This window comes from Solea solea, chromosome 12 (assembly GCF_958295425.1).
Source record: "Solea solea chromosome 12, fSolSol10.1, whole genome shotgun sequence".
In the NCBI taxonomy this organism is placed as follows: Eukaryota; Metazoa; Chordata; class Actinopteri; order Pleuronectiformes; family Soleidae; genus Solea; species Solea solea.
Genome location: NC_081145.1, coordinates 19,184,580 through 19,209,450, shown reverse-complemented (window position 1 = coordinate 19,209,450; position 24,871 = coordinate 19,184,580). Strand labels below are relative to the sequence as shown.

At 39.0% G+C, this 24,871-nt stretch overlaps 2 protein-coding genes across 5 annotated transcripts; both read right to left on the bottom strand.

Moving 5' to 3' along the window:
• Positions 1 to 4,934: 4,934 nt before the first annotated feature.
• c12h11orf96 (chromosome 12 C11orf96 homolog) lies at positions 4,935 to 6,618 on the bottom strand. Its single transcript, XM_058644452.1, has one exon. It carries the CDS (start codon positions 6,125 to 6,127, stop codon positions 5,747 to 5,749), a length of 381 nt encoding a protein of 126 aa, XP_058500435.1. The 5' UTR covers positions 6,128 to 6,618; the 3' UTR covers positions 4,935 to 5,746.
• Positions 6,619 to 16,801: 10,183 nt separating this feature from the next.
• alkbh3 (alkB homolog 3, alpha-ketoglutarate dependent dioxygenase) lies at positions 16,802 to 24,486 on the bottom strand. Of its 4 annotated transcripts, none has more exons than XM_058644448.1 (10): positions 24,394 to 24,486; positions 23,818 to 23,903; positions 23,451 to 23,554; positions 23,281 to 23,315; positions 23,131 to 23,178; positions 22,168 to 22,271; positions 20,809 to 20,897; positions 20,513 to 20,722; positions 19,535 to 19,633; positions 16,802 to 17,797 (listed from the first exon to the last, which is right to left on the bottom strand). In XM_058644448.1, exons 2-10 carry the CDS (start codon positions 23,891 to 23,893, stop codon positions 17,678 to 17,680), a joined length of 885 nt encoding a protein of 294 aa, XP_058500431.1. In that variant the 5' UTR covers positions 23,894 to 23,903; positions 24,394 to 24,486; the 3' UTR covers positions 16,802 to 17,677. The 4 variants fall into 4 exon arrangements, with proteins under 4 accessions (XP_058500431.1, XP_058500429.1, XP_058500430.1 ...); XM_058644446.1 differs by having other exon boundaries at positions 23,131 to 23,210; positions 23,289 to 23,315; XM_058644447.1 differs by having other exon boundaries at positions 23,451 to 23,561; positions 23,819 to 23,903.
• Between the last annotated feature and the right edge of the window lie 385 nt (positions 24,487 to 24,871).

Genomic DNA, 24,871 nt, shown 5'->3' with positions numbered 1-24,871 from the left:
CGGAGACCCGCCCCTTACTGTCATTGGGTACATCCTACAATAACAACAATCTAATTGGTCCAAAAATAAAAACGTAAGCGTGTTTGACACAATGCGGAGCTTTTCATTGGACAAACGCGCCATCAATCAAACCTGGACAACACCATACTGATACAGAAGCAGGGAGGGATATAAATGACTGACAGGCACCGTTTGCGTTTAACTTTTAAAAAGACAACAAAAACAACAAAGTCTGTTGCTTTTTTGGGGGATACTTATTGCATTTAATTACTCCATACCTTGTAGTCTGTATAGCTGGGGCGTATGTCCTTATATTTTATTAATATTAATTAATTTAAAAATGATTGACATTGTATTCCCATTCTTATAGGTATAAGTGTATGCACACCTTCTTTTATGTTTATCTATCTATCTATCTATCTATCCATCCATCCATCCATCTATCTATCCATCCATCCATCCATCCATCCATTCATCTATCTATCTATCTATCTATCTATCTATCTATCTATCTATCTATCTATCTATCTATCTATCTATCTATCTATCTATCCGAGCGTGGTGGCTTTGAACAAAAATCCAGAAATGATTGTCAGGCTTTGGTCATAGGAATTGACATGGTCATTTCAAGTTCTTTTAGTGAATTTGTGACACTATTTCAGTAATGACAATAATAAACAAGCAAACAATTAAGATATTAGAGAGACATTTTACTCCAACAGTTTATGTTCAAGCATCATCTATCTTGTTGAATCTGACAAACCAAAATCTTGTCATGTGTACTTTGGCCCATAACTTTCATTTATGGAAGTGTTCCTCTTTCTTTTATTCGTTAAGCTTCTCACACGCAGACAGACTTGCAAAAATCCAACCTCTCTGGCAGAGGTAAGAAAAACAAACCATGTAACAAGGATAAAAAATATAGAATTATATTACAATGGAGGCCATGAAACTAAATACCCTATGCAACATTTTAAAAGTGCCATTGTAACAATTAAATTCATTTGGTTTATGTATTTAGCTGCCACCTGTTGCCTATGTGTTTAAAGTGTGCGTTAAAATATAGGCAAATAAGCCTTTTCATGTTGGTCCTCTGATGATTCCTTATTTGCTGGTGTGCCAACTAAAGCAATGATTTCATGAGAGCTTGGCATTTTCAGCTCTAACTGCCTAAAATGGGAAAATAAAAAGTCCTGTGCCGTGCAATCATTTAGCTTTATCTGAGGTCTGGATCTTTTAATCAGTGTAGTTTTAACAATGTACCAAAATAGTCTTTTTTGGTGAGGTTTGTCATCATTCTGCACACAAATAAATCAAGGGAATAACGTTATTTGGGAAAGATATATATATATTTTTAAAGATAACTGAAGTCACAGCATTGTGTCTTAAACCATGTACTGTATATACTGCACACACTTCCATAATAACAGGTACACAGTCTTCAGTAAAATCAGCTTTAACAACATTAACATTCATAATGTGTAAAAACCTGGTCTCTACTTTCCTTTTCTTCCTATGTATAGCATCCTTCTCTCTAGGACTGTAGGACGAACCAACAAAGAAAAATCTAAGCAAATGTGACACAAGGACAGAACCTTAAGTCTTGCATATATAATCACCTCTTTTCAACAGCACCAGGGGGAGATGGAGAGCCTAGAAAAATGTTGAAGTGGAGAGAGAGAGAGAGACAGAGAGATAAAAGAAACAGGCTGAATGTTTCTGATGCTAGTTGGTTTCCTAGTTTTCTGAGTTCAACCCAACAGGTCGTGACACTAGGATGTAGGTCAGCGATGCTTACTCTAACGCTAAACACAACATCTACAATTGTACATATGGGTGAACACTGTGTGTATGCAGGCATGTGCATATGTCCACATGTTGATCTTTGGAGTTGTGATGGTACTTAGTGACATAATGAGTTGCTTTGCCTCCTCGACATAACCATCTTAAATCCTAAAAGCAGTTCTATGTGCACATTTAAAGCACAGTCACATACTGTATCTTAGAAAGTGTCAGCCCTCATGAGGCAGAAATGTCCTCAATATGAACATAAATCTATTTATGTAAACAAACCACGATAGATATTTGCTTTTTGGCAGTGCATCAACGTCCATCAAGTCCAAGATTATATCTAAAAAGAATGTGTGATTCAGGGCTATCATACATCATCTACTGCTGGAAAGTCTACAGAGAGATCAAAATCATTAGATTTTTTTAAACCAATTTTTAACCTTGTAAGATGGAGAAGAGCATTGGCAATGTGGGAAACTATGAGTTTTTTCTCTCTTCACTTCTGTAAAATTTGTCTTTTGTCTAAAAAAGGATCTGAATCCAATCCAATCCACTTTATTTAAAATAGAATCAGAAATACTTTGCTTTCGTTGCAGCTACACCATCCAAGAAAAAAAAAAATAACATTGATACAGATACTAAGATATTAGTATTAATATCGATACACAAATCAAAATTGGGTAAAATATCACTATAAAGGTTATTTGGTCATTATGGTTACAATTAAGTTTGAGCAGTAAATGTCATATTGTCTGCCATCACAAGGGGTGCTGTTTTTGAAATGTAATATTTTCACATTGACGTCTTCACGGCTGTCCTGACATGATTAACATGTGTACCCCTTTTTGTTCATGTATGTGAAACATTTCAAAAAAATAAATCACCTTTTCGTTAGATCCTCCCACTTCCAATTTTCAACACTTCAACGACTTTCACATGTAAACATTTTTTTACTAACTAGTAAAAAAGCAGAAATCTGACTCAAAGGAGCAGTGTTCAGGTGAAATCTTGTACATAAAATACATTTATTTACAGAAAACACTCACCTGTTGTGAAGCTGGGAAAAAAACCAAAAACATAAGCTGAAAAGTGCTCACATGTCAGAAAACGTGCTCAGTCCATTTGCTGTCTGGCTTGTCAGACGACAGCTAATACACTGTTATTACAGTAGTGCACTTAAAGCAGTGATGTTGCCTTTTAGACATTTTGCCATCCCACCTACAGGAAGGAAAAGTAAACACTGGCACTTAAACAGGATTTTATGTTTTTAGCTTCAGCTCTTCTCTCTGCAGATATCAGGTGAAGGTGTGTGTTGGCTAGTGTCTGTACAGTTTGTTCCATCTACTTTACAGTATTGCACCTAACCATTTATTGCCCCCCCCCACCCCAACCATTTATTGCTATTTTGTTTGCTACCAGGTTGTTAACAAAGACATCACCATCGCCCTTTGAAATCATCGACACTATTGATTTCAGTGAGATTGCTTTGTTCTCTCTTTAATCTGGTTTTAGATCTTAGAAAGAGTTTGACCACTTGTTGAGTTGGAGTGAAGTCTGACATCACAGAAAAGTGGCCTATACACTGTCGTCCTTTTACCGGACTGTAATTATATATCGTGAAAGAAGAGTATTGTTAGAACTTGAATGACATGTCGAGTTACAATTAAACTTAAACTTAAACTTTTTGTTGTTATGGTTGCTGATGTTATTATTCAGCCCCTTTTTAATCTTAATGAACAGAAACAATGTAACATTATTTGTACCTTTCATTTGAAAAACAGACTCTGTCAGGCAATACTATCAGACCAGACTGAGGTAGTGTTTGTGTGTATACACCGGCAGTGCAGGGCCGGACGAGGGCAAAAAGTGTTTATCTATCAAATGACTGAGTTTTAGAATTAACGTCTGAAACTATTTGTGGATGCTTCTTTGTGTTTTCAGTCATTCTCCAACCTGTTTGCAGGTTACTAGATTAACTAGTGCAGTGTTGCTGTTGCCTCTGTCTGTCTTAAAACAAATAGATCTAAACACTGCTATACTGAGCACAGTGTGGAGCCGAGAGGCTTAATCAACTATTTGACAATAGTTTGAATCTAACAGACAACTGTTTTTATTTAAATTTAAAGCACTCCATTTTTAACAATATGCCTTTGCAGCTCTAAACAGCTGTTCTACTTTCAGATGGTGAAGGTGAATAGGAAAAAAACAGTGTCCCAATGTACAAGATTTGATGAATCATTGAAGCGATGCTCTTGGATACTGCCTTGTCTACTCTGCCCAATAAAAACTGAGGCTGGAGAGCGGGGGCAGAAAGTGGAGGCATGAATCGGATAAATCTGTCACTCCCCGTTTCTCAAAACTGTCGCTCACTCCATCAAAACCTCCCTGACGCAAGTGCAGCGTGAGTTGCACTGAAGCACACAAAAGCAGACAGTAATTCCTCTGACTAGTGAGCAACTATGTAAACGCTTGTGTCAGTGATGAAGAGAGGGCTATGGAAACTAATCATGCACCACCAGCTGGTTTTTGTGTAACCGGCTTATATACCCCAGGTGGTTGGAGTTGGACAGGCAGTCATCTTTGTTTCAGGTAAGGGTTGTCAGTGCCACAGTACAATTATATGGTGGACGTCTCTCCATAATCTTGCAGATTTACGGCATCAGATTTTGTTTTTAGTGAAGTTAAATCCAACTAATACAGGCCCAAAAACAAATCTCTGCAGCATTGTCTGCTCACTCGCCCTCAGACGAAGTCATGCTTCACGTTTTCCTTGATTTGAGTGGATTAAGGTTAAGGAAGGTTATTAGCGACAGGAGGCTTGGCTGCAGTGGCTCTCTGTGAGGCTGCAGAGGGCTCTTCTCTCTGCAGGCCGCCAGTTGCTGTGGCTGCATTTGCTAACGAGAACCTGACATTACTGAAAGTGCGTCACCAGCCGTGCGAACATGAAGCAGACTCAGATCAAGTGGGTGTTAACATGTGTGTCAGACATCAGTTTATCTTAATAATTACAGTGCTGATGATGCCACTTCCAACTGTCTCACAATTTTCTCTTTTAAATTGTGAGCTTGCTTTATCTGTCTTTATCATAATTGCCTTCTGAATTACAATTGAAATTTAAAAAGGAAAGGGAAATATAAAATGACTCAAGTAATTTCAAAATATTTATTAAAGATCATATCACAAACATTGTAACATATTTGTACGAAGTAAAACAAACATAAAGTATAAAGGTTATGATTTTCTTTGAAAGTCAGAACTTTGGAAACCATGTGAAAGACCAAATGAAATACCACATCTATGATTCCAACATGAATAAAATAAGAGAATAAATAAAGATATTTAGAAAGGCATCATTTTCTCAGGAGCTGAAGCAAGAAGAGCGATTTCAATCAATGTAAGGCTGGAAAAAAACTCTTTGTAACAGTACTCTTCTGCTTCAGTGACAACCAGGTCACTATTGATGCTCAGTACTTCAATCATAGCATTTATGGTGTGGTAAGTCACAATACTAACATTTTTTACAGTCCTTTTTATATTGACTGGTCAAGTAGAAACATCTTAAATTGAAACAAAAATATGTATACATCTTTAAAGTGGAAAAATATTAAAACCATCTTTCAAGTTTTCCTCATACACATTAGATAGTAGAAAAAGGAATACGTATGAAGAGTGGTGTGTTCAACACTGCGTCATCTGCTACCTTTTACACTCATTAAACTGCATCAGTATAACCAGATCTTTACAGATATCCTTCAGGTGCATCTTCAGACTATATACTGTTGATATGTTAGTACAAGTATTTATAAAATGCAGACTTTTGTATGAAAGCAGCAGCTTACACACACACACACACACGCTGGCAAATAGGCCAGTTTGGTTCATTTCAGTTGGCCTCCATTTGAAGCGGCGTCAAGGTGAAGAGAGGAACATAGGTGCAAGGAAGAGGTTCCATTCCTCACTGGGTGGAGTCAGAGTCACTGGAGTCCAGGCTGGCCTGTGTGGGTGTGGGGGTGCTGCTGTGATGGGCAGCCGGTGGGCAGTGGAGGGTCTGTGTGCTCCGCCGCAGGTTCTCCAGGGACTGAAGGAAGGATCGACGTGCCCTCTCCTCCTCCAGCGGTGAGGAACCCTCTTCTTCTACTTCTGCAATCTCAGCAAAGGTAACAGGCTGTGTTTTGAAGCGGGCCTCACGAGGTCGGCGGGAACGGCTCTTGCCCTTTGCAGGGCCCTTAGGGACCGGCAGCTGCTGGGGAAACTCCTCCATGGCAGAGGCCATAAGGTGGGCAGGTAAGACATGGAAGCCCGAGGTTTCCATTACCATCTGACGCACAGCAGCCATTTGTCAAAAAAAGCCAAGTAATGAAATGAAATTGTCTTTAAATTAAGTGTAACACCAGCTTTGAAAGCAGCCAAAAAAAGACTGATAACTGCTCTTAGTCACAGACTTTCCCTGCTCTTTCAGGTGTCTTGTCCAGAAAGTATTTCAGGATAAACACAGCAAGAGTCCAAAGTAAAGCCAAAAAAGTCCAGGTACACTGAAGATCACCAGTATTTAAGAAACAAGTGTTAATAAACTGATCTGATCTCTGCTCCTCGCCCCTCAGTGTGAATGCTTCAGTTTCAGTGGATGTATCTTGCCTTCAGTGTGTGAATCTCTGTCTGCTGAAGCCAGTGCTCCAGCACTCTCTTTTATAGCAGCTCACAACGCACTCAGTCCCTCTCTCACTCCATGCTGTTTGCTTCCTGTGCTTGCCATGTCCCTCCCACTCCACTTCTTTGCTTTCAGTCATGGTTCTGGATTCCAAAGCAGTCAACCAGTCACCCACCCTCTCAAAATCTCTCTCTCCCCCTCTGTGTTTGTGTGTGTGTGTGTGTGTGAAGAATGACTGGAAGAGAGAGGAGGGGAGAGAGGAGAATAAGGACAAGGAGAAAAGTTCCCCAAACCCTTGTCAGCCACGACTGAAAGACTTAGAAATGACGTGTGGAGTTCAGTGCTCTGCTTTGTATGGCTCGAAAAGACTCCATTTAGAAGGCTGATACCAGTGTTCAGTTGAGAACAACAATGCTTTGATGCAACTTTGTTTATGTGCAATTTTGAATTGCACAAAACATGGTTGTGCTCTATTCATTGATGAGGACCCACATAGACATAATGCATTCCCTAGCCCCTTGCCTTAACTCTTAACCTAAACCTAATTCTAACCATAACCCTTAAGCCAGGTCTGAACCACCAAAAACCCTTTAGAAGTGAGGATAGGTCAAAATGTAAAAATGTCCTCACTGCATATGGTTTATATGACAAGAACACACACGTGTTGAGAACCCAGAGCAAAAGCGAAAGCAGGAAATGTACATAATCTGACATAGAACTGTGGACATGTGAAAAAAATCAGGTATTTAAGTTAATTCACTTTGCAATAGTTTACCCTAAAGTCACAATCCAGTTGATAAAAGTCATTACAACTGTGTTACTATGTATAATACATTTTTATAATAGTGCATATAGTCCTTCAGTAGAAAAGCATGACAGATATAAGTCATAGACAGAATCACACACCAGTGATCCATTAGCAGACCTAGTGTCATCCCAGTCAACATGTCACGTCATCTTAACTCTGACCGTGAAGCTAAATTTATCAGTGTTGCCGCTGAAGGGGGGAGTGTCAGGGTTGGTGTGGATTGCGTGGATCGGTTACTACAGCTTAGTCTGTGCCAGTGCAAACTCTTCTTCACTCACATGTGACACATGGTGCATGTTCTCTGACACAATTACAATCTGAAACATAGGGTTTTTTATGATTTTTTTTTATATACATTAGGCTTTAAAATCATGTATAATAATAACAACTACTTCACATTTTTGTTTTAATTCAGCCTTAAAATTTGTCTCCATTACTGACACCAGCAATTCAAGCTTCCAAAAGCACAGCCTCTTACTTTTTGGTAATACGCTTTGGTAATATTGTATATTATTATCATTATTGCCTTTGACACCTAAAGTTTAAAATATTAAAAAAATAAAAAAATAAATAAATTCATTATGGATCTGCTTTTCAAATGTACATCACTTATGTATTGTATCATGATCCATAACCACCGTCACTGTCACTCAGTGGGCAAGGCAACGAACAAAAACATCAGAAACTCAGTGCCGTGTCAGTGCGAGTGTCATCTATAGTTACTAATATTAACTTACAGTCTCACAAACAGTGGCATGTATATCCCGCTTCATACGATCAGTGGTGCTAAGGTTGGTTTCGAGCACTGACCTCATGGGCTTTCCCTTCAAAAAATATTTTCAGGAGTGATGTTGCATCATAAAACAGCTGCAGTGTTTCCTCACGCATTCTGTGGGTGACAAATCCCGGGAGGGGAAAGTGATCACCATCATTTTTTTATATTACACACAGACACACACACTCTTGCATTATCCTTAACCATAACCAGTTAATGCCTAACTATAATCTGAACTTGACACAATTCAAATCTAAGCCCTAAAATGAACCAGTTCCTCAGAAATGAGGTTCTGCCTCTTCAGGACCAGTTGCCCACCCCACACACACAGATGCTCAACATAGTTGTAAGTTGTGGATTGGCTCTGTGAGGAGTCTATCTAAGGTCAGCAACGATCAAGCTGCCAGTCAGGTGACATCACATGACGAGATTGATTCCCCTTTTAGCCCAGTTTGTGTGTTTGTTTTATAGATATTTCTGTGACTACGTGCATGTGAATCACCCATTTGATTTTGTATTTATGCTCAATGCTTGAAAGAAATTAAATGTAACATGAGAAGGAAGGGTGTGTGTGCACGTGTGTGTGTGCGTGTGTGTGTGTCCTTGCGAATGACTTGTGCTCTTAAAAGGCCCTGCCAAGGTTGTGTTTGCTGTAAACAAGGACACAGGTCGGCAATTACATTTAGGCAGTTTTAAAGTTTCCCATTGTGGGACAGTCAGTAAATCCTGCATATATGATTTCAGAAAAAAAAAATCAACTCTGATTTTAAAGTACATGGAATTCAAACAGGTTTAGCCCCAGTATCTATTCATAATTAAAATGCTTGCTGCACTGAAATCACAGATTTGGCAGGATTTAGAAATGAGAGACGTTGTAATGTTACTCAGGTTGTTCAGGTCCTGCCTTACTCTGTCTTGTCACGTATCCGATAACAAACAGCTGATGGTATATCAAGGAGAATACCTCTGGCAGGAAGCACGAGCAGAGGCAGCAGAGAAATAAGCCCTATGAAATCCTCTCCTTGATCACTTACACCACCCTCGTCTCACACCACCAACAGCACACTAAAATGCACAAGCAAACCTAATAAAAATGGCCTGAAATAGACTGTCATAGACTGCATTACTTTGCCAAGATAGTGTGTGAGGGACAAAGACTATTTAACCATAAAAACTGACTGCTTGGTTTAAGCTATATGTGCTATAAGACAAACAAATTAAGATAAGAACAATAATTTCATTATGATATAGCAATATTTAAAAATGCAACACCTATGCTAATTTCTTTCAACAGTGTTCACAACAGGAAACCAGGAATTTGAGCAAGTTTCTATGATAGGATGTGCATATAAATACTTCAGTGCTGGTTATGAAACACGGTTTAAAACAAGGGCACAAGCAAGCTCAACTTTCACTTCATTAGTGTGTGTGTGTGTAGTATAAGAAGGTAAGTACAGGGGGCAAATGTGAGGCATTACTATAACTGTCATATCCATGCCTGGCAGTCTCCTTTTTTCCTGCATTTCCCCTCCCTTCCTGTGGTGTCATTCTCTCACTAGGAGCAGGTCCCAGGCTCAGGCAGCTGCAGCTCACACCTGGCGCCAATCACCTCATCAAGGCCCTGCTCAAATACTCAAGTGTGGTAAACTACGTCAGGCTGATCTCTGAAGTTTTCAAAGTGATTCTTCCCAGTGCTTCTGTGAACTCATTCTCGTGTTTTTCTACTCGTTTCAGAAGATCCTCCAACCTGCTCGCTGCCTCCCTGGACCCGCTCCTCTCCCAGCTACCTCACCGCTACCCTCCACCTGCCATCTTCAGCCCCCCTCCTGCCAAACTTGTCCAATCCAATCCAAATAAACCTGTTTGTTGCTCAGCTCTAAGTCTGTGTCCTGGTCCTAACACCCACTGGTTGTCCCAATAACTGGTACAAACTACATACCAGTAGATCTTCATGCCATGGTATTGTATTAACACAGAATTAGTATTGTAACTTGGCACGCTCCATGAAGTTACTTTGTTTTCTTACCTCATATATGAAACTAATGCATATTTATATGCAAGGAAAAAGTGGAACAAATTGTGGTGAGTTATATCATCGTCATCATCGCATGAAACATTTATTAATTTATACACTATATTCTGTTACTGTGTATGTTTGCATGTCAGAAAAAAGTTGCTAATAGATAAGTGATTATAGCGACAGAAACAGTTAAATCACATTTAACCTGTGCAATATACTGTTAGACTGTTACATAAATTATTATTATATTATAGTATTATATCACTACTTGATTTTCCTTTATTATTACTACAGTGGAATGTGACTTTTCAATAGCTCAAAATATACTGCAGTAAATTCACCGGCATTTGCCCGAGACCGACATTACTCGTCATTATTTATGGTACACCGAAGCTGCCAGACAGAGAGACAGACAAAAGAAATGTATGTGTTTATCTGTGTAAACTGCAAACAAGCAGAGAGTGTGCAGCAGTGGAGCATGTAAGAGATTAAGTGAAGTGGAAGGAAGGAAGCAGAAAGCTAAAGAAACAAAAAAACGTATAAACCATCAAGCCACGTTTTCCTAAACCCAGTGTTTGAAAAACATCTGAAGAAGTTTACTTGACCGGATCCCAAAAGTGTCCAAATGCGTTCACTGTGAAAGTGGTAATGTGGAAAACATGGACTAATATGGTTCTTGAAATCACTGTCTGTTTATGTCTGATGTTTAATGTTCAGATACAGGAAACTGATCATTCCAGAGCCAACACAACCACAGCCACAAGAATACTTGCACCTATATTACATCACAGATGTTTTTCAGACTTAGTCCTAACCTTCTGCCCATATATCTATGACACACTGACACTCCCTCCTTTTGGACCTGATTCTTTCCTTATTTTTTGTAATTGTGAAACCACTAGACTTGGAGCATGCACACTGCACATAATTCATATATTATATTAAAGTGACTCTGTATGGTCGAAAGAGTATTTATAGCAATTTTCTTCCTCTGTTGCTAGAACTACAAAGTTGCAAAGCACTTAAAAATCCAGCATGGTGCTTTTATGCAGACAGACAACAAAATATAAAAAAGCACGCTGATTTGAACAGACTTGAACACGTACTGCACATACTGACATGAACTCAGTCTGAGAAAATGAGAGAGAGAGAGAGAGTGAAGGCAAGAAAGCCCATTAAGCAGGTCCATGGTGTTAAAAGGTGAGGCACACACCACAGGTCACATTCCCAAACCAGCAAATCTCCCTGTACCCGCCGTGATGGGACGTCCTGTTACTATAGCAACCCAAATGTCATGGTACTACAAAGAAGAGGGGGGGGGGGACACATACAACATCAGGTGCTGTACATCTTTCCTCTTTTGTGTAGGAGACCCTTGCACTATTATGCGGGAACTATTTATTGGTGAACAACATCATGTATCTATGATCATAAGCTCATAAGTTAGGATGTAATCATGTCACAATGAAAACATACTGTATAAGTAGAGATAACTACTGCTTATTTAAATGGTAAATGTATGTCTCTACTGTATTTATATAGCACTTTTCTGGTCTTAACGACCGACCATTCAAAGCTGCAGTTTTTTTCCATTCACCCATTCACTCACACATCATACAGTGCAGCATGTTTTCTATCACCCATCTTTCATACCCATTCACACTCTGCAACCCCATGTTGCAGCCACCAGGAGCAACATGGGGTTATGTGTCTTTCCCAACACTGGCATGTAGACTAGTGGAGCCGGGAATTGACCCCACAACCTTCCAGTTGAAAGACAAATCGCTTTACCACTGATCCACCTCCCAATGACATCGTTATTAAATAATTACATAAATGTTGATTACATAATGTGTGCAAAGGTTATTTACATTTATATTATTTATATTGAGTACACCCTTTACAAGACAATGCAAAATTGTGGTTAACTCCAAAAAATATACGATCTCGCTCTTGACAATAAATTGAGATAACTCAACTAACTTCAAAGTGGTGACTATTACCTGACTAAATGTGTTAGTGACCACTCAATTCATTGAATACAGATGGATAAAAATACATCCATTGCACGGTTGCAGTTGAATTAATAAGGTAGTTTTCATGCAGCTCTGTTTTAAAATACAGATGAGACGGAACTGGAGGCAATGTTGGTATAAACCAATAAGCATGTCATCCTGTGGAGTTGGTCTGGTTCCCCTGCCCTCCTTCTCTTGGGACTGAGTCAGTACAACAACACAGGGACAACATGTTTATTTATAGACTGAGACTTGGAGACTGGGAAGCATTCCCCTCTTGGAACACCCTGTCTGTTTTTGATATTACCACATATTGAGAGATGTAATAAATCTGAGATGGAAATTTACAACTTTTGTTGTTACTTTTACTTCATTTTTTTCATTTTAAAACACAGTAGCTGTTACTGAGATGATACCTCTGTAAATGTGCTTATTGTGATTAATACTGAGTTGGTTTGAACTTGAGGTCATTAAATTCACCTTTTCCCACTCAACACACAATCTAATCTGAAGATCACGTGTAAACAACTTTGTCAGGGGCATGAAAGCCCAGGGACGATTCCTGATAGTCACACCTACGGCTTTGCCAGGCATTCAGACACAAAATATTTGCCTTGTGCACAGGAGGGAGTTCCTGTCTCTAGACTTCTGATTCCCTGATGACCTGCTCCTCACCCCTAAATCCGTTTGTGATACGTTACCACACTGGGAATGTATTTTTTTTTATTTAACCTTTATTTGTACAGGTTATCTCATTGAGACACGGGGTCTCATTTTCAAGAGAGACCTGTCAACAGTTGCAATTCCCCCAAGATGCTATGGATGATGTGTCTGGTAAACCAGGATTAGTGTCGGCTGCTAAAACTCCCACAGGAAAGACGGGGAATCACAGAGCAAAGAGCAGATATCAAAATCAGTGGGACATGAGTCACATTAAGACCATACTAAGGGTATGTTTTCCATGATTTTCAAAATTGGAGGATGTCAATCAGATGAGAATATTGTATTCATCCACTATCTACCTTAATCCTATAACCCATTGTACTAATCCCACTTCTCATACTGATGTTACCAAATTAGTCCATGTAAGAAATCATCTAAATTGTCAAGTTAATGTTTTTTTATGGAAAAAGACAGATAACTATTTATCTGTCCATCGGTCCATCACAGAGAGGCAGCGGCAAAACAACTTGACCAAAGTGGATTAAAGAAAAAAAGAAAAGTTGACATAAGATTAGTCCCATAATTTGGAAATTTACAGTGTGCACTCATAGGTGAAGGGAGAAGCGGGAGAAGCGGGAGGGTGGGTGGGGGAGACGAGGGGGCACAGTAAAGGAAAGTGGACCAAAGCCATAATGAAGGAGAATAAAGGAGCTGGGAGGTTTAAGTGAATCGGTCAGCACATTCCCACAGCAGCTTCCAGCCAATCACAGCATGACTTCAGACTGCACTTGAGACAGTACACGTACACACTAGTATATTACAGTGTGGTGTAAACATCTGCTGATATCCACATAGGCAATACTACAAAATGACAAAGCCAAGTTAGGTTTCCTACGACACAGACAGTCAGCAGCGCTGAGATATGGACTTGACTCGTCTTAATGTGCAGAACCTTAATGGACTGTCCTCTTCTAAATGGACACTAGCTTGTTAAGAGTCTGTTTATCTTGGGATCTAGTCATACCAAGAACGTTTCGAGTAAACTGTCCATTACTGCACAAACACACTCAAGACTGGCACCAATAGTTCTTCCAGGCTTTAATAATTCACTGTGATCACCAACTGTTTTATTAAAAACAATCAACATTCATCGGAACATCGGTGAATTATGGCAGTGAGGCTCCAAGATTAGGTTGTGACCAATATGTAATTCAGCTCTTTTCTGCAGTATGCAAACTGTCTCTAAACTGACAGCTGTTGTCAATAAAGCTCACGATGGTCCAGACTCTGACAAGTTTCCCAGCATGTGCTCATAAAACATAGAGATGGACAAATCAATTTAAAGGTGCTAGAAGAATCATTCACCGTTCATGTCCCCCATACATGACAGGAACTGGTGTCAAAGTATTAAGAAACAGAAACATCAACCTAATGATGACAAAGCCAGCGAAAAGGTCAGAGGATCAGCAAAGTTAATAGGATTGTTCTTTTAAGGACTCTTGGGTATCGCTTCACACCTTATCCGAGACTGATGACACGTTTTTTTTGTCCCTTAATTATCACATTATGTAACAATATAAGTTTGATATTTCCCACTGGATAAATTGCAATTCACTTGTGGCACAATGACAGGCAAACTATCTAAAGCCCAGTAATCAAACACGGTCCAGTGAGTTTTACCGTCTGCTTATGTAACACAGCAGAGGCCGGTGGCTGGAAATCAGGTGGACACATTTGTCAGCCCAGACAGGAACAACGCTGGCCTAATTGGGTGTGATCCATACAGTGGCACCACTGACTAAAGAGGGAGATTAAAGGAGCTGGCAACAACAGCAACAGCTGCGATGCAACTCCAGTAAACCCCACATGTTTCCAGCTCTGCATAACAGGTGATGGGATTCGAAATAAGCAAACAGTAGTTAAAACAGGAATGATGGGCAGCTTGTTAGTTACTGTAGCGACTGTGTTGCATCCAAGTTTCTTTCCAGGCAGACTGGAAAATGTAAACAATAATAAGACAGGGCTGGGAAATGTATACGGAGAGGGAATTAAGAGGGCCAGTGAGATTACAGTAATGTCATTTACTCTGTCGGTGTTGAGGTATTATGCAACTATATATCTAAAATCAATATAAACGTAAACTCTAAGTTGGTAAGAACAGATGAACGGACTGGCTCTCATGTAAAGTAGTGTTTGGAACAAGTTGCATTGGGAAGTTCAAGCACATCCTAAACTTCAGGAACCACGTTGAGTCAACAAGTGAGTTACAGGTGATGTAAAATATCATGTTCAACTACAACCTTCAGAGTTTAAAATTATTACTGAAATTCCAATTCAATATAATGCAGGAGTGTAGTTCAAGTAGGATGCCAGTCTTATTTTTGAGCGTAAATGACAAGGTGACAGTAACAGAGCACAAATACACTAGATTTGTCAAATATCCACCAACAAAGAGAGAGACCTTGGCTGAAGCTCCGTGTTTTGTTTCCCTGTCTGGGGGAAAAGTATCAACAATGTCATCAACTTCCACTCTGCTTTCAGGCTTCTATGTTTTTGTTCACCTTTGGTCAAGAAGTTTTTTGGCCTTTTAGATACAGTATGGCTCAGTATTTCCCACACTTAGCAGCTCCCTACTCTGTGCTAGAAATGCTGAGATTTTGCAGGCCACAAATGGAAGTTTACATACTCGCTGCATCATTGTGAAAAACATTTAGATAAACTTAGAGCATCAGAACATTTTAGCTGTACATCATCTCTGATGACACATAAAGTATTACAAACCAGATACCTGACACAAAATAAGTTTTAAAGCCACTGTATATGTATGTTTAGGAGCAAAAGGAGGCTGCAGATTTATTTAACTACCACCCAACTAATTCTAGTTATTATGAGAATTAACTTTAATCACCATCACAGTAACATGATCTGTCATTGAGCTGGTGCAAGATTTGCTACATGGCACGTCCACCCAACACAAACACACACACAAGGGACTGACCCAAATCAAACGCTCAGGCGTAACCCGTGTCTCATTTTAGTAACGTGATGTTTTTGTCAGGAACAACTTGTCCTGGTCTGTGCCTCTTGAGGCCCAACATCAAGGAGCCACTAAAAGCTGGACACAGCATGGTGCAAATCTCACCTCCAATAATAAAAGGTGAAGGACCTATTTACACAACCTGCAGCACCCACTGTGAGTCATCTTCATTAATGATCCATCACATAAATACACATACAGCACCCTTTACACAGCATGAATCCTTCTGTACATGCACTAAATACATTCTGCTGTCGACTCTCCTGTCACATGCTACCAAAGCTGTTTGCATGGGCATGATTATCTCTTCTTTTCTTATTTTATGTTGTTGTTGTTTTTGAAATTTGGTTTTCACCTAAACATTAGCAGATGAGTAGTAAGTAAAGCAATAATCAGAAGAGGCGCTCAGAGAAGTCATGTCATGGTTACAGTGACCACTGGAGTAATGAAAAGATACACAGACACAAGTTTATATAAACAGTCATGTGAAAAAATTAGGGCACCCTATGAAAACACGTTTGTTTTTTAACATATTTAGACATATGGATATTTAATATCAATTTTAACAATACTGAGAGATTCAAGTAATAAAACTAAAATAACTGCACATAATTTCAAGGCGATTCCCAAAGCAAATCCTCATCTTAGATTGGCTTTTAAATTAGTTTCCCAGGAGGATGTAACTGTACACATAAATATGTACATTTGTATATAAATTGCAAAACGTAAACCTTTTCTAAAGCTTGAGAAAGATCAAGATCAATTTAAAAACAGGAAAATAAAACTTGTGCTCAAAAACTAAAAAGTGCCACACGTCACAAACTGTTGTACGTTTTAACAAACCGTATCACATCCTTTGAGTAAAGTTACAACAATGATTATATAACTGTTCAGCTCTCAGGGCCCCTAACATTAACCTTTTAGAGTATGACACATTCTCATATTACGGTAAACTGAAAGAGAAACCTTTTGTTACGAGCTGCCAATTTATTTAAACTTGCTGCTTCGTGTGATATGTTCTGTTGACCTGACAAAACATTTCAACAGAGAACAGTACTTTTTATTTCAGTAAAACACAATCAAGAACACTTCTTTTTTAATGAAATAAATAGAACACCATGCCAGAGTTGCTGAAGTTATCCGAGTTCCCCTTGAAACATGTACTTTTTCCCAGTCATACAATTTCAAATGTCAGTATCAAAGAGGAACAGGACCCAAAATACAGTATACTGTACATATTCTCCTGATATACTTCGCAATATCATGTCCTACTACTGTCTTGTTTGTATGAACTGGCCCTAGTTGCCAGTTTCCTTCTTACTTTTCATAGCAACCATGCGCCGTCCTTAAAGCTTGACAGGATAAACACGGAGGGGCGTTGGGTACATTTCACAACATTACATTGAAGTCACATAATTTCACATCAACATGTATGATGTGCTGACTGACATGTGTCCATGTCTCACTTAGAAAAGAGATTCCAATGTCCAGGTGACTTCCTAGTAAAATAAAAGCTAAATAATGTAAATCATATTTTCTATCAAAAAAGAAGAAGAAATAACGTTGTTTTCTGTTGAACTTAACTTTTGCTCAGTGCCAGTTGCAATGTTCCAACCTCCAACATACTAACCAAAATATAATAACTGTCTGAAATTAAACTGCCTGTGCTGAATTAAGTCAAAGTGACACTCAAAAGTGAGATTGGACCAAACCTTTAATCCCTCATTAACACCCATTCTCCGTTCACTTACGCAACAGGTGAATACAGGCAGAGACGCAAATCTCCATTTTAAGTTAGGAAGAAACTGTTATTCAGACTGTGGTGTGCAATTCAGTGATGTCTTTGCAGAACTTTCCTGAAACAGCTCAAATCTGCACGTTCCTAAGCCTTAAATACCTGACTCTGAGGGCACTTCACTATTATTTGGCAGTGAAGCGAAGCTTAGTCCCTGGCTTGTGGCCCTCTGGCTCTGGATAGGTAGTTCTGAAGGTCAAGTTGATACGTGGGCCTCTGTCATGGTACTCTTTAGCGACTTGATGCTGCGAGGACAAAGAGAGTAAATATTTTACCAGAAGAGATCAGTTTTGTCAGGACTTTACAAAACACCAGTGTTTTCGTTCTGCAGGTGACCTCTGCACTCCATACAAAAGTCAGTCAGAAAATGTGACAACAAACAAGAAACACCCATTTCTTAACATATAACCCATATGTTCAAGTCAAATGCATTCATTCCCCTTCCCCTCAAAAGCTCAAAAGGAGGTGAAATGTTTACTTATCCACAGTGGCGTGAACAGAGAGAGTCCAGAACAGACAGAAATAACCCTGTATCCGTCCTCAAACAAATGATATGCTTAAGCAGGATTGACAGTTTTAGTTAAATATTTAGTGTTCACTTCCAAACCTCTACGAGTGAGCCAGGAGGGTTTGTAGGGCAGAGACAGAATTGATGGTGTGATCTTTTTTCTCTGGCAAGATCTTTATAGGAGAAATTAAACCTCTGTTGTTAAGATACTCACTGATGTGTGCCATAAAACACCTGTGACCTTCTCTTTTTTCTTAAAACTCTTTTATTGTCTATGTAGTTCTCTCTCTCTCTCTCTCTCATTCCCCCATCCTGTTTTTATTTTTCCCCTCACTCCTTGTAATTTACATGTGCTATATTACTGCTGCTGCTGCTTTCCCATCTACACTAAATTGTCTGCGGTGTCCTCTCCTTACCCCATTCATACATCAAACTACTTTTGTTTCATTTGTGTCACTCATGTCTTCTCCCAGCAAAAGTTTTGTATCCTTCTAAATGTTTTACCTCACAAAACTAAAGCTAATACAATTGAAAATGCATGACCTATTTTGGACAGAGAGGTTTATTCTTCCAAAAGGCTGACATGTATTAATCATGAAAATCAGTCGAGTGTAATGTCTTCTTCCTGCTGAGTACAACCCACTTGTTTTTAATAAAAAACAGCAAGGTACTCAAACTCAAACAAAGACTTTCCATCCTGTTTCATACACTCATGTAAACCTGGTCCCTGTCCCCGAGTGGTAAACAACTGGCTCTCATTATACTGAAGCTTTGCTCTCCAGACCATTTCCTCCCTCTCTCCCTGCCTCCCTCCCTCCATCTATCCTGCAAGTCTTGCACGCAGGTTATTCCTTTCACATGTGAGAAACACTGGCAAAACCACACATGCACACACACACATAGACACGTAGAGTGACATCAGTATCTACCTGATCACACCTGTGTTTACTGTTGATGTCTGAGGTTAAATGAGGTAACTGCTACACATTACATTTTAACTGTCCCATCATAACTATCAGCAGCTCAGAGTAGTCCTCAGTCTTCTTTAACTCATCTCCTTCCGCCAAAAAGTTTAAATCAGGCAGGTCACTGTGGTTTGAATTTGAAAGCAAATATAGTATGTTATAGTGTTACCTAGACAACTGTTATATGATGGATCAACACGTTTCAGTTCATAAAATACAGCCTTGATGCCGCCTTTCAATCTGGTAATAATGTGATTCACAGGGATATATATGAAAATGTCTTATAAAGGCTGTGATTACAGTAACTTAAAACTCAATAAACAAGGTGTTACTCAACCTTTTTGTCTGTGTGCCCACTGCAAACAAGATGCAACAACAGAAAAACACATCTTATCACACTTCTGATGTTTCTCAGGGTTTAGATTTTAGTTTCTGTGTCCTGTGGCTGATGTTTTTGTGATTGGCTATTTTGCCTGCATGGACCCTTGCATTTGACTGGTCAAGCCTACCTGCCAATCATCCTGTGTAGCTCCTCCCATTAGCAGCAGTGTCCCGTGACTCAGGGGAACCCGAATCCTCTCCACGTAAGTGTAGTCGCCGTTCTCCTCCTGACACATGAACACAAATGATGTACAATTGTCAAATAATGCACAAGACACACAAACACCTGGCACAATGCAGTGCGAAATGCTTTCTGTTGCCTCAAATAATTCAAAAACTAACCCACTACATGCTCAAATATAGGTCTGCTGTTTTTGGAAGGAAAACGTAATAAGAGCACTTTTAGTAAAACAACAGAAGCGGGACAACCCTAATCCAAGGCCAAATGCAAATATTTTAGTGTACGAATGAAAAACACACTTAAAAGGTAACTGAACGCACAATCGCTGACCAGTTTATTAGGTACACCTGTTTAGCTGGTTTGCAACGCAAATAGCTTATCAGCCAATCACATCGCAGCAACTCCTCAATGTATTTCTGCATGAAGGCAAGATCAACACGACCTGCTTAAGTTCAAACTGAGCATCAGAATGAAGAGGAAAGGTGATTTAAGAGACTTTCAACATGGTGCGGTTGTTGGTGCCAGACAGGCCGGTCTGAATATTTTTGAAAACTGCAAATCTACTGGGATTTACAGAGACTGGCGCAAAAAACAAAATGTCCAGTAGGCAACAGGTCTCTGGGTGAAATGCTTTTTTTGATGCCAGCGGTCAGAGGAGAATGACCAGAATGGTTCAAAATGAACCAGCAGGCAAACACAGCTCACAACAGCTACTCAAATAATCCTTTATTACAACCGAGGTATGCAGAAAGACCATCTCTGAACAAGCAATATGTGGAACCTTAAAGCTGATGAGCTTCAGCAGCAGAAAATGTGCATCTAATAAAGTGGCTGGTGAATGTATGTTGTGCTGTTACTTACACTAATAATTAAATGAAAATACATTGGGAGCAGGGAAAGCAATTTAAAAAAAAAAAAATCTCACTGGTGGTGGCTGCTTGCGAAGACTGAACGCTCGGGTGTCGCCCAGACTGAGGGAAGCGATGGTGGGTTTGACACCTAAAGAGGCCTCGTCGTCACTGTGCCAGCCAATGCTGTCATGGCCGTCCCGATACAAGTTGCACAGTAGGGAGTTGAACGTGCACCTGCTCGCCTGTTCTACTGCGTCTCGGAGAGGTAACAGCAATGGATGCCACTATACCATGAAAGGACATACAGAATTCAGAGAGTTCAATAGTTTATAATATAAAAGGGAAAGAATAAAAAATGAGTTAATTGAACCTGTGTGTTGGCAGCCATTGTGGATTGAGCGTATGTGTAGGGCAACTCCCCATACCAGCAGGTCAGCCTGGGCTCCTCGTATGCCTCACCTGGACAAACATTTAATTTAAAAAGAACATAATAAAAACCATGGTAAGATAATTTGAAGCGTGCATCTCTCAGAGCACCTGGTTCACAAAATGTAAAAAAAAATTTCCCTTTAATCATCTATTAATCACAAATAGAACATTACTGTTGTGTACTTATGTGGGTTGTATTGCATTAGTAACTGGGTCAAGGCAATTTAAAAAAAATAAAAAATGAATTGAGTAATTTTTCATAGCTTTCTGCTGACTGACATGTACAGCCTGAGTAAGTTAGACAACAGCCAGTGTTGTTGTTAATGTGAATAATGGTCATCTCCTTTGTCACCAAGATCTATCCATAGCAGAAGGAAAGGTAAACATCCAGATGTAATTATTCTCTGTCCATCTTCCTCTGTTGCTCTTGGCTTGTGTCTCTTTCTCGGGGAACAACCAGATCTTTCCAAGAACCAATTATCTTCCTTTATTCCTATTTGACCAGCCATCTGGTACAAGAACATGGTGAAACCAAAACAAACTGCTCAAGCAGCCATCTCCTTTTATGACACTGGCTTATTTGGACCCTCTGGAGCTAATATTTATAAACATCGTTCATCGTTCATTCAACTCAAATAAGCTCTTTTGAATGCTGAAGGGTGCCATCAAGGGAAAACATTAAGCAAACCATAACCCATTTACACAGACTTCAGTTTAGAGACTAAAAGATATAGGATGTGAAAAGTGACTGGTGAAAGGTTAACGTAGTTTTCCACTAACTTTGTCCTTTACCCAAACATCACATGACTCTTGTTGACTCTTGAGGCGGAGGAGTGACTGTCAGAGGATTACAAAACTTGTCGCTATGGTCAATGTTTAGAAATGTTATCCTGTTGTCATCATGTTGTTGTTGTGCTGCAGAGCTAATACTGCTATAGTGGTGGATCAAAATTACATCCTCCATAGAGCTAACCCACCAAATATAAAAGGCTCATTCTGGGGTAATAAAAAAAACAACAATTCATACAATTAGGTGATTGTTCACTTAAAAAGTAAGGAAAAATAAGCTTAATTTTACACACTGAACCTTTAAAAAACTTCTGTATATTTTGGTAATTTTTCAGTCTTAAACTCTCACTCATTTTATATGTACAATAGAAACTGCTCAACCATTAGAAACAGTACAGCTTCAGTGGGGAAATCCTTTACATCCTTCAATGTATGGTACATCCCAGTTTCATGTTCGGTTTCAGTTCAGTTTCCTTTCCATTCAAATCATTCTTAAGCCTGTGGTACGCACCATGTCTGTAGTTTGTCTTCTGGGACCAGGGAAGCTCTGCTAACAGCTTACTGAACATCCAGTCAGCCTCCTCTGGGGGAAGAAACCCAGGCAGCAGCCGGAGTCTGGATAGAATGAAGGTTACATGGATGGATATAAAAGAAATTAAATGTCTATACTTCCTATAACATACTCAGATTAAAATGTGATTTTAGTTGAATTTTTATTTTTCTCAAACCAGTTTGTTTTCTTCACCAAATTAGTTTTCTATCAAAGTTCCTAACTTTTGTTTCTTCCTTTTTATTTTGCTACCTTGCGCTATGGATTTTGAATAGTTCTCTACATATATATAAAAATATGTTTATTTGTTTTATTACCAGACAGTTCAAATCGAGTCACCCTGTTGGGTATGAGGTGCCAAACCTTTCTCATCAATACACTCTCTAATAAAGACAGCCGCCCATTTAAGTGTCAGTATTACTATATTTAAATGGTTTACCATTATCTTTCAGTATGACAATAGGTTGTTTATCCCTTGAAGGTTCATTGAGGGTAAATTTGCAAAATAACAAATAACAACAAAGCTAAAATTTACAAGGACTAATGAAATACCATGATGAGATTTTTTCTCTCTTATTTTATTGATTATGGGATTTACACAACTCAATACACAAATTATTAATTATGACTGCAGTTTAAGACCAGTTTTCCATATGTACAGTGCATCACGTATTTGTGCAATATTCAATGTCATTTAAAACATGGCTAATATCCTTTGTGAGATGGGGACATGTTAGACAGAGCTATAGAAGATACTGCTGTGGGATTACTGCCACCTAGTGGATTTAAAACTCTCTCACAGATTTATAATCCACTGTAAATTAACTTTTTTCATGATATCATCACAGTTCATTCTCCTCTATTCACTTTAAAAAATGTACCTCTCTGGGTGAGATTTATTCTTGAATAAGTATTTGTACTCACCTGGACACCCCAGATGGTCCACTGCTGATGACATGATCACCTGCCTTCCTGTCCAAAGCAAAATTATGTTCTTGAAGAAACTGAAACCATGTAACATAAAAGAGAAGGCTGAACAATTCTATCCAGTAAAGACACAAGTGTGCAACTTACTCAATCACCTTCTCAGCTGGAACATCTCTAACGGCCTGTAGTAAAAAAAAAAAAAAAAAGATGTAAAACTAAACACAATTTGCATTTCACTGTATTTCAACAAGTTCTGAGAGACTAATTACTCCAAATATTAAGTGATTACTCCCTTTTCTGACCTATTGATGGTTTACCTTAGTAGGCTGATGATACTCAAATGTCTCACATGTCTTCTGTGGCCCTGATCCCCAAGAACCAGGGGCTGAGTGGGTACTTTGGGGTTGATGGTTATTTGGAACTGTACCATTTTAAACAAACAAACACTGTTATCCCATCCCCATGATTTATGTTTATCCAACTGTGTAACAAATATTACAAATAAACAGCCCAAACATGACATGTTGATTTTTATTTACATCTATTTACAGTGCATAAAGAACCATACGATATATAGGATTTTACATTATTGTGATACAATAATTTTAAAGTATCGAACATATGCCTGATCAATTAGTGATTGTATGGTGTATGGTTGTATGACTAATACAACCCATATATTACCTGTTGGCCTTGTGTGTTTTGGCAGTTGTTTGGCCCAGGAGCCCTGGACTCTAGCACGCTGACGTTTATCTGACATTACATCACATCTGCACATGGAGAAAGACGAAAAAAGCAAATTTACATTAAACATTGAAATGAATCCTCCACATAGAAGCATATGATCAAGAGAGAATAGAAGAGAATATCATTATTGTTATTGCACAAGCACAATTAAATTAAAAGGGGGGTGTGCGATTTAATTTTAATCAGTTTGGGAAAGTAACACATATTATGTCTTCCTTCCTCAGGGAAACCAGTTACAAGACTGCAGTGAGGGAACTGGCATCTGACATTAGGACAGTTAAATAGTTAAATTGTAGTTAAAATCTCTGTTTGTTACTTTAGCCAGGGAAGATACTTGGTTTCAGTCTGTCTGACTGTGAACACAACGAATAGACAACACTTCGTTGCCTTGCTAACTTAGCTAAACCTCCGTAATGTCACTTCATTAACCACTTTGTAAGAGTCAGAGATCAGAGAAAATACTCGGTTAAGTAATGTTGAATCAAACCTTGTCAAAAATCAAAAATGACTCACCTAAAGCCCCTATACAGTTCGACAAAACGGTTATCAAAAGGGAGACACAAGCTGAGCCACAGCCATGACCGTTGTGCTCCACAAAAATAATCCCTACCCGCAACACCAATGCAAAAAGATAGTTCCGAGGCTACCTTTTAAGGGGATTTACTACACCTTAAGTGATATAAACTTGCTAAATCCATTTATAATTTTAATGTTTATTTGTACAAGCTTAAGATACCGGCCGACTTTACATTTTAGAGCTAAAAAAACAGATTCCATCTCAGATTAAAAAATATATACTGTTTTTAGATCAAAGAGTAGTTCAAGCATGTAGTTCCTTGCTGATCTAAAATGGAATATGTATTCATCCATCAACCCATCTTCCACTACTTTATCCTCCACATGAGGGTCACGTTTATGGTACTGTGCCAGTCTCAGCTGACATAGGGCGATAGGCGGGTCACACCCTGGACAGGTTTCCAGTCCATCACAG

What these genes read in the sequence shown, in the direction of transcription:
- alkbh3 (XM_058644445.1), bottom strand. Translation starts at nt 23,893, where the DNA reads ATGTCAGATAAACGTCAGCGTGCTAGAGTCCAGGGCTCCTGGGCCAAA. An exon ending in GAGATGTTCCAGCTGAGAAG is followed by an intron (nt 23,211 to 23,288) that starts GTGATTGAGTAA and finishes ACATGGTTTCAG; the next exon opens with TTTCTTCAAGAACATAATTT. An exon ending in GAAGACAAACTACAGACATG is followed by an intron (nt 20,898 to 22,167) that starts GTGCGTACCACA and finishes ATGTTTGTCCAG; the next exon opens with GTGAGGCATACGAGGAGCCC.
- c12h11orf96 (XM_058644452.1), bottom strand. Translation starts at nt 6,127, where the DNA reads ATGGCTGCTGTGCGTCAGATGGTAATGGAAACCTCGGGCTTCCATGTC.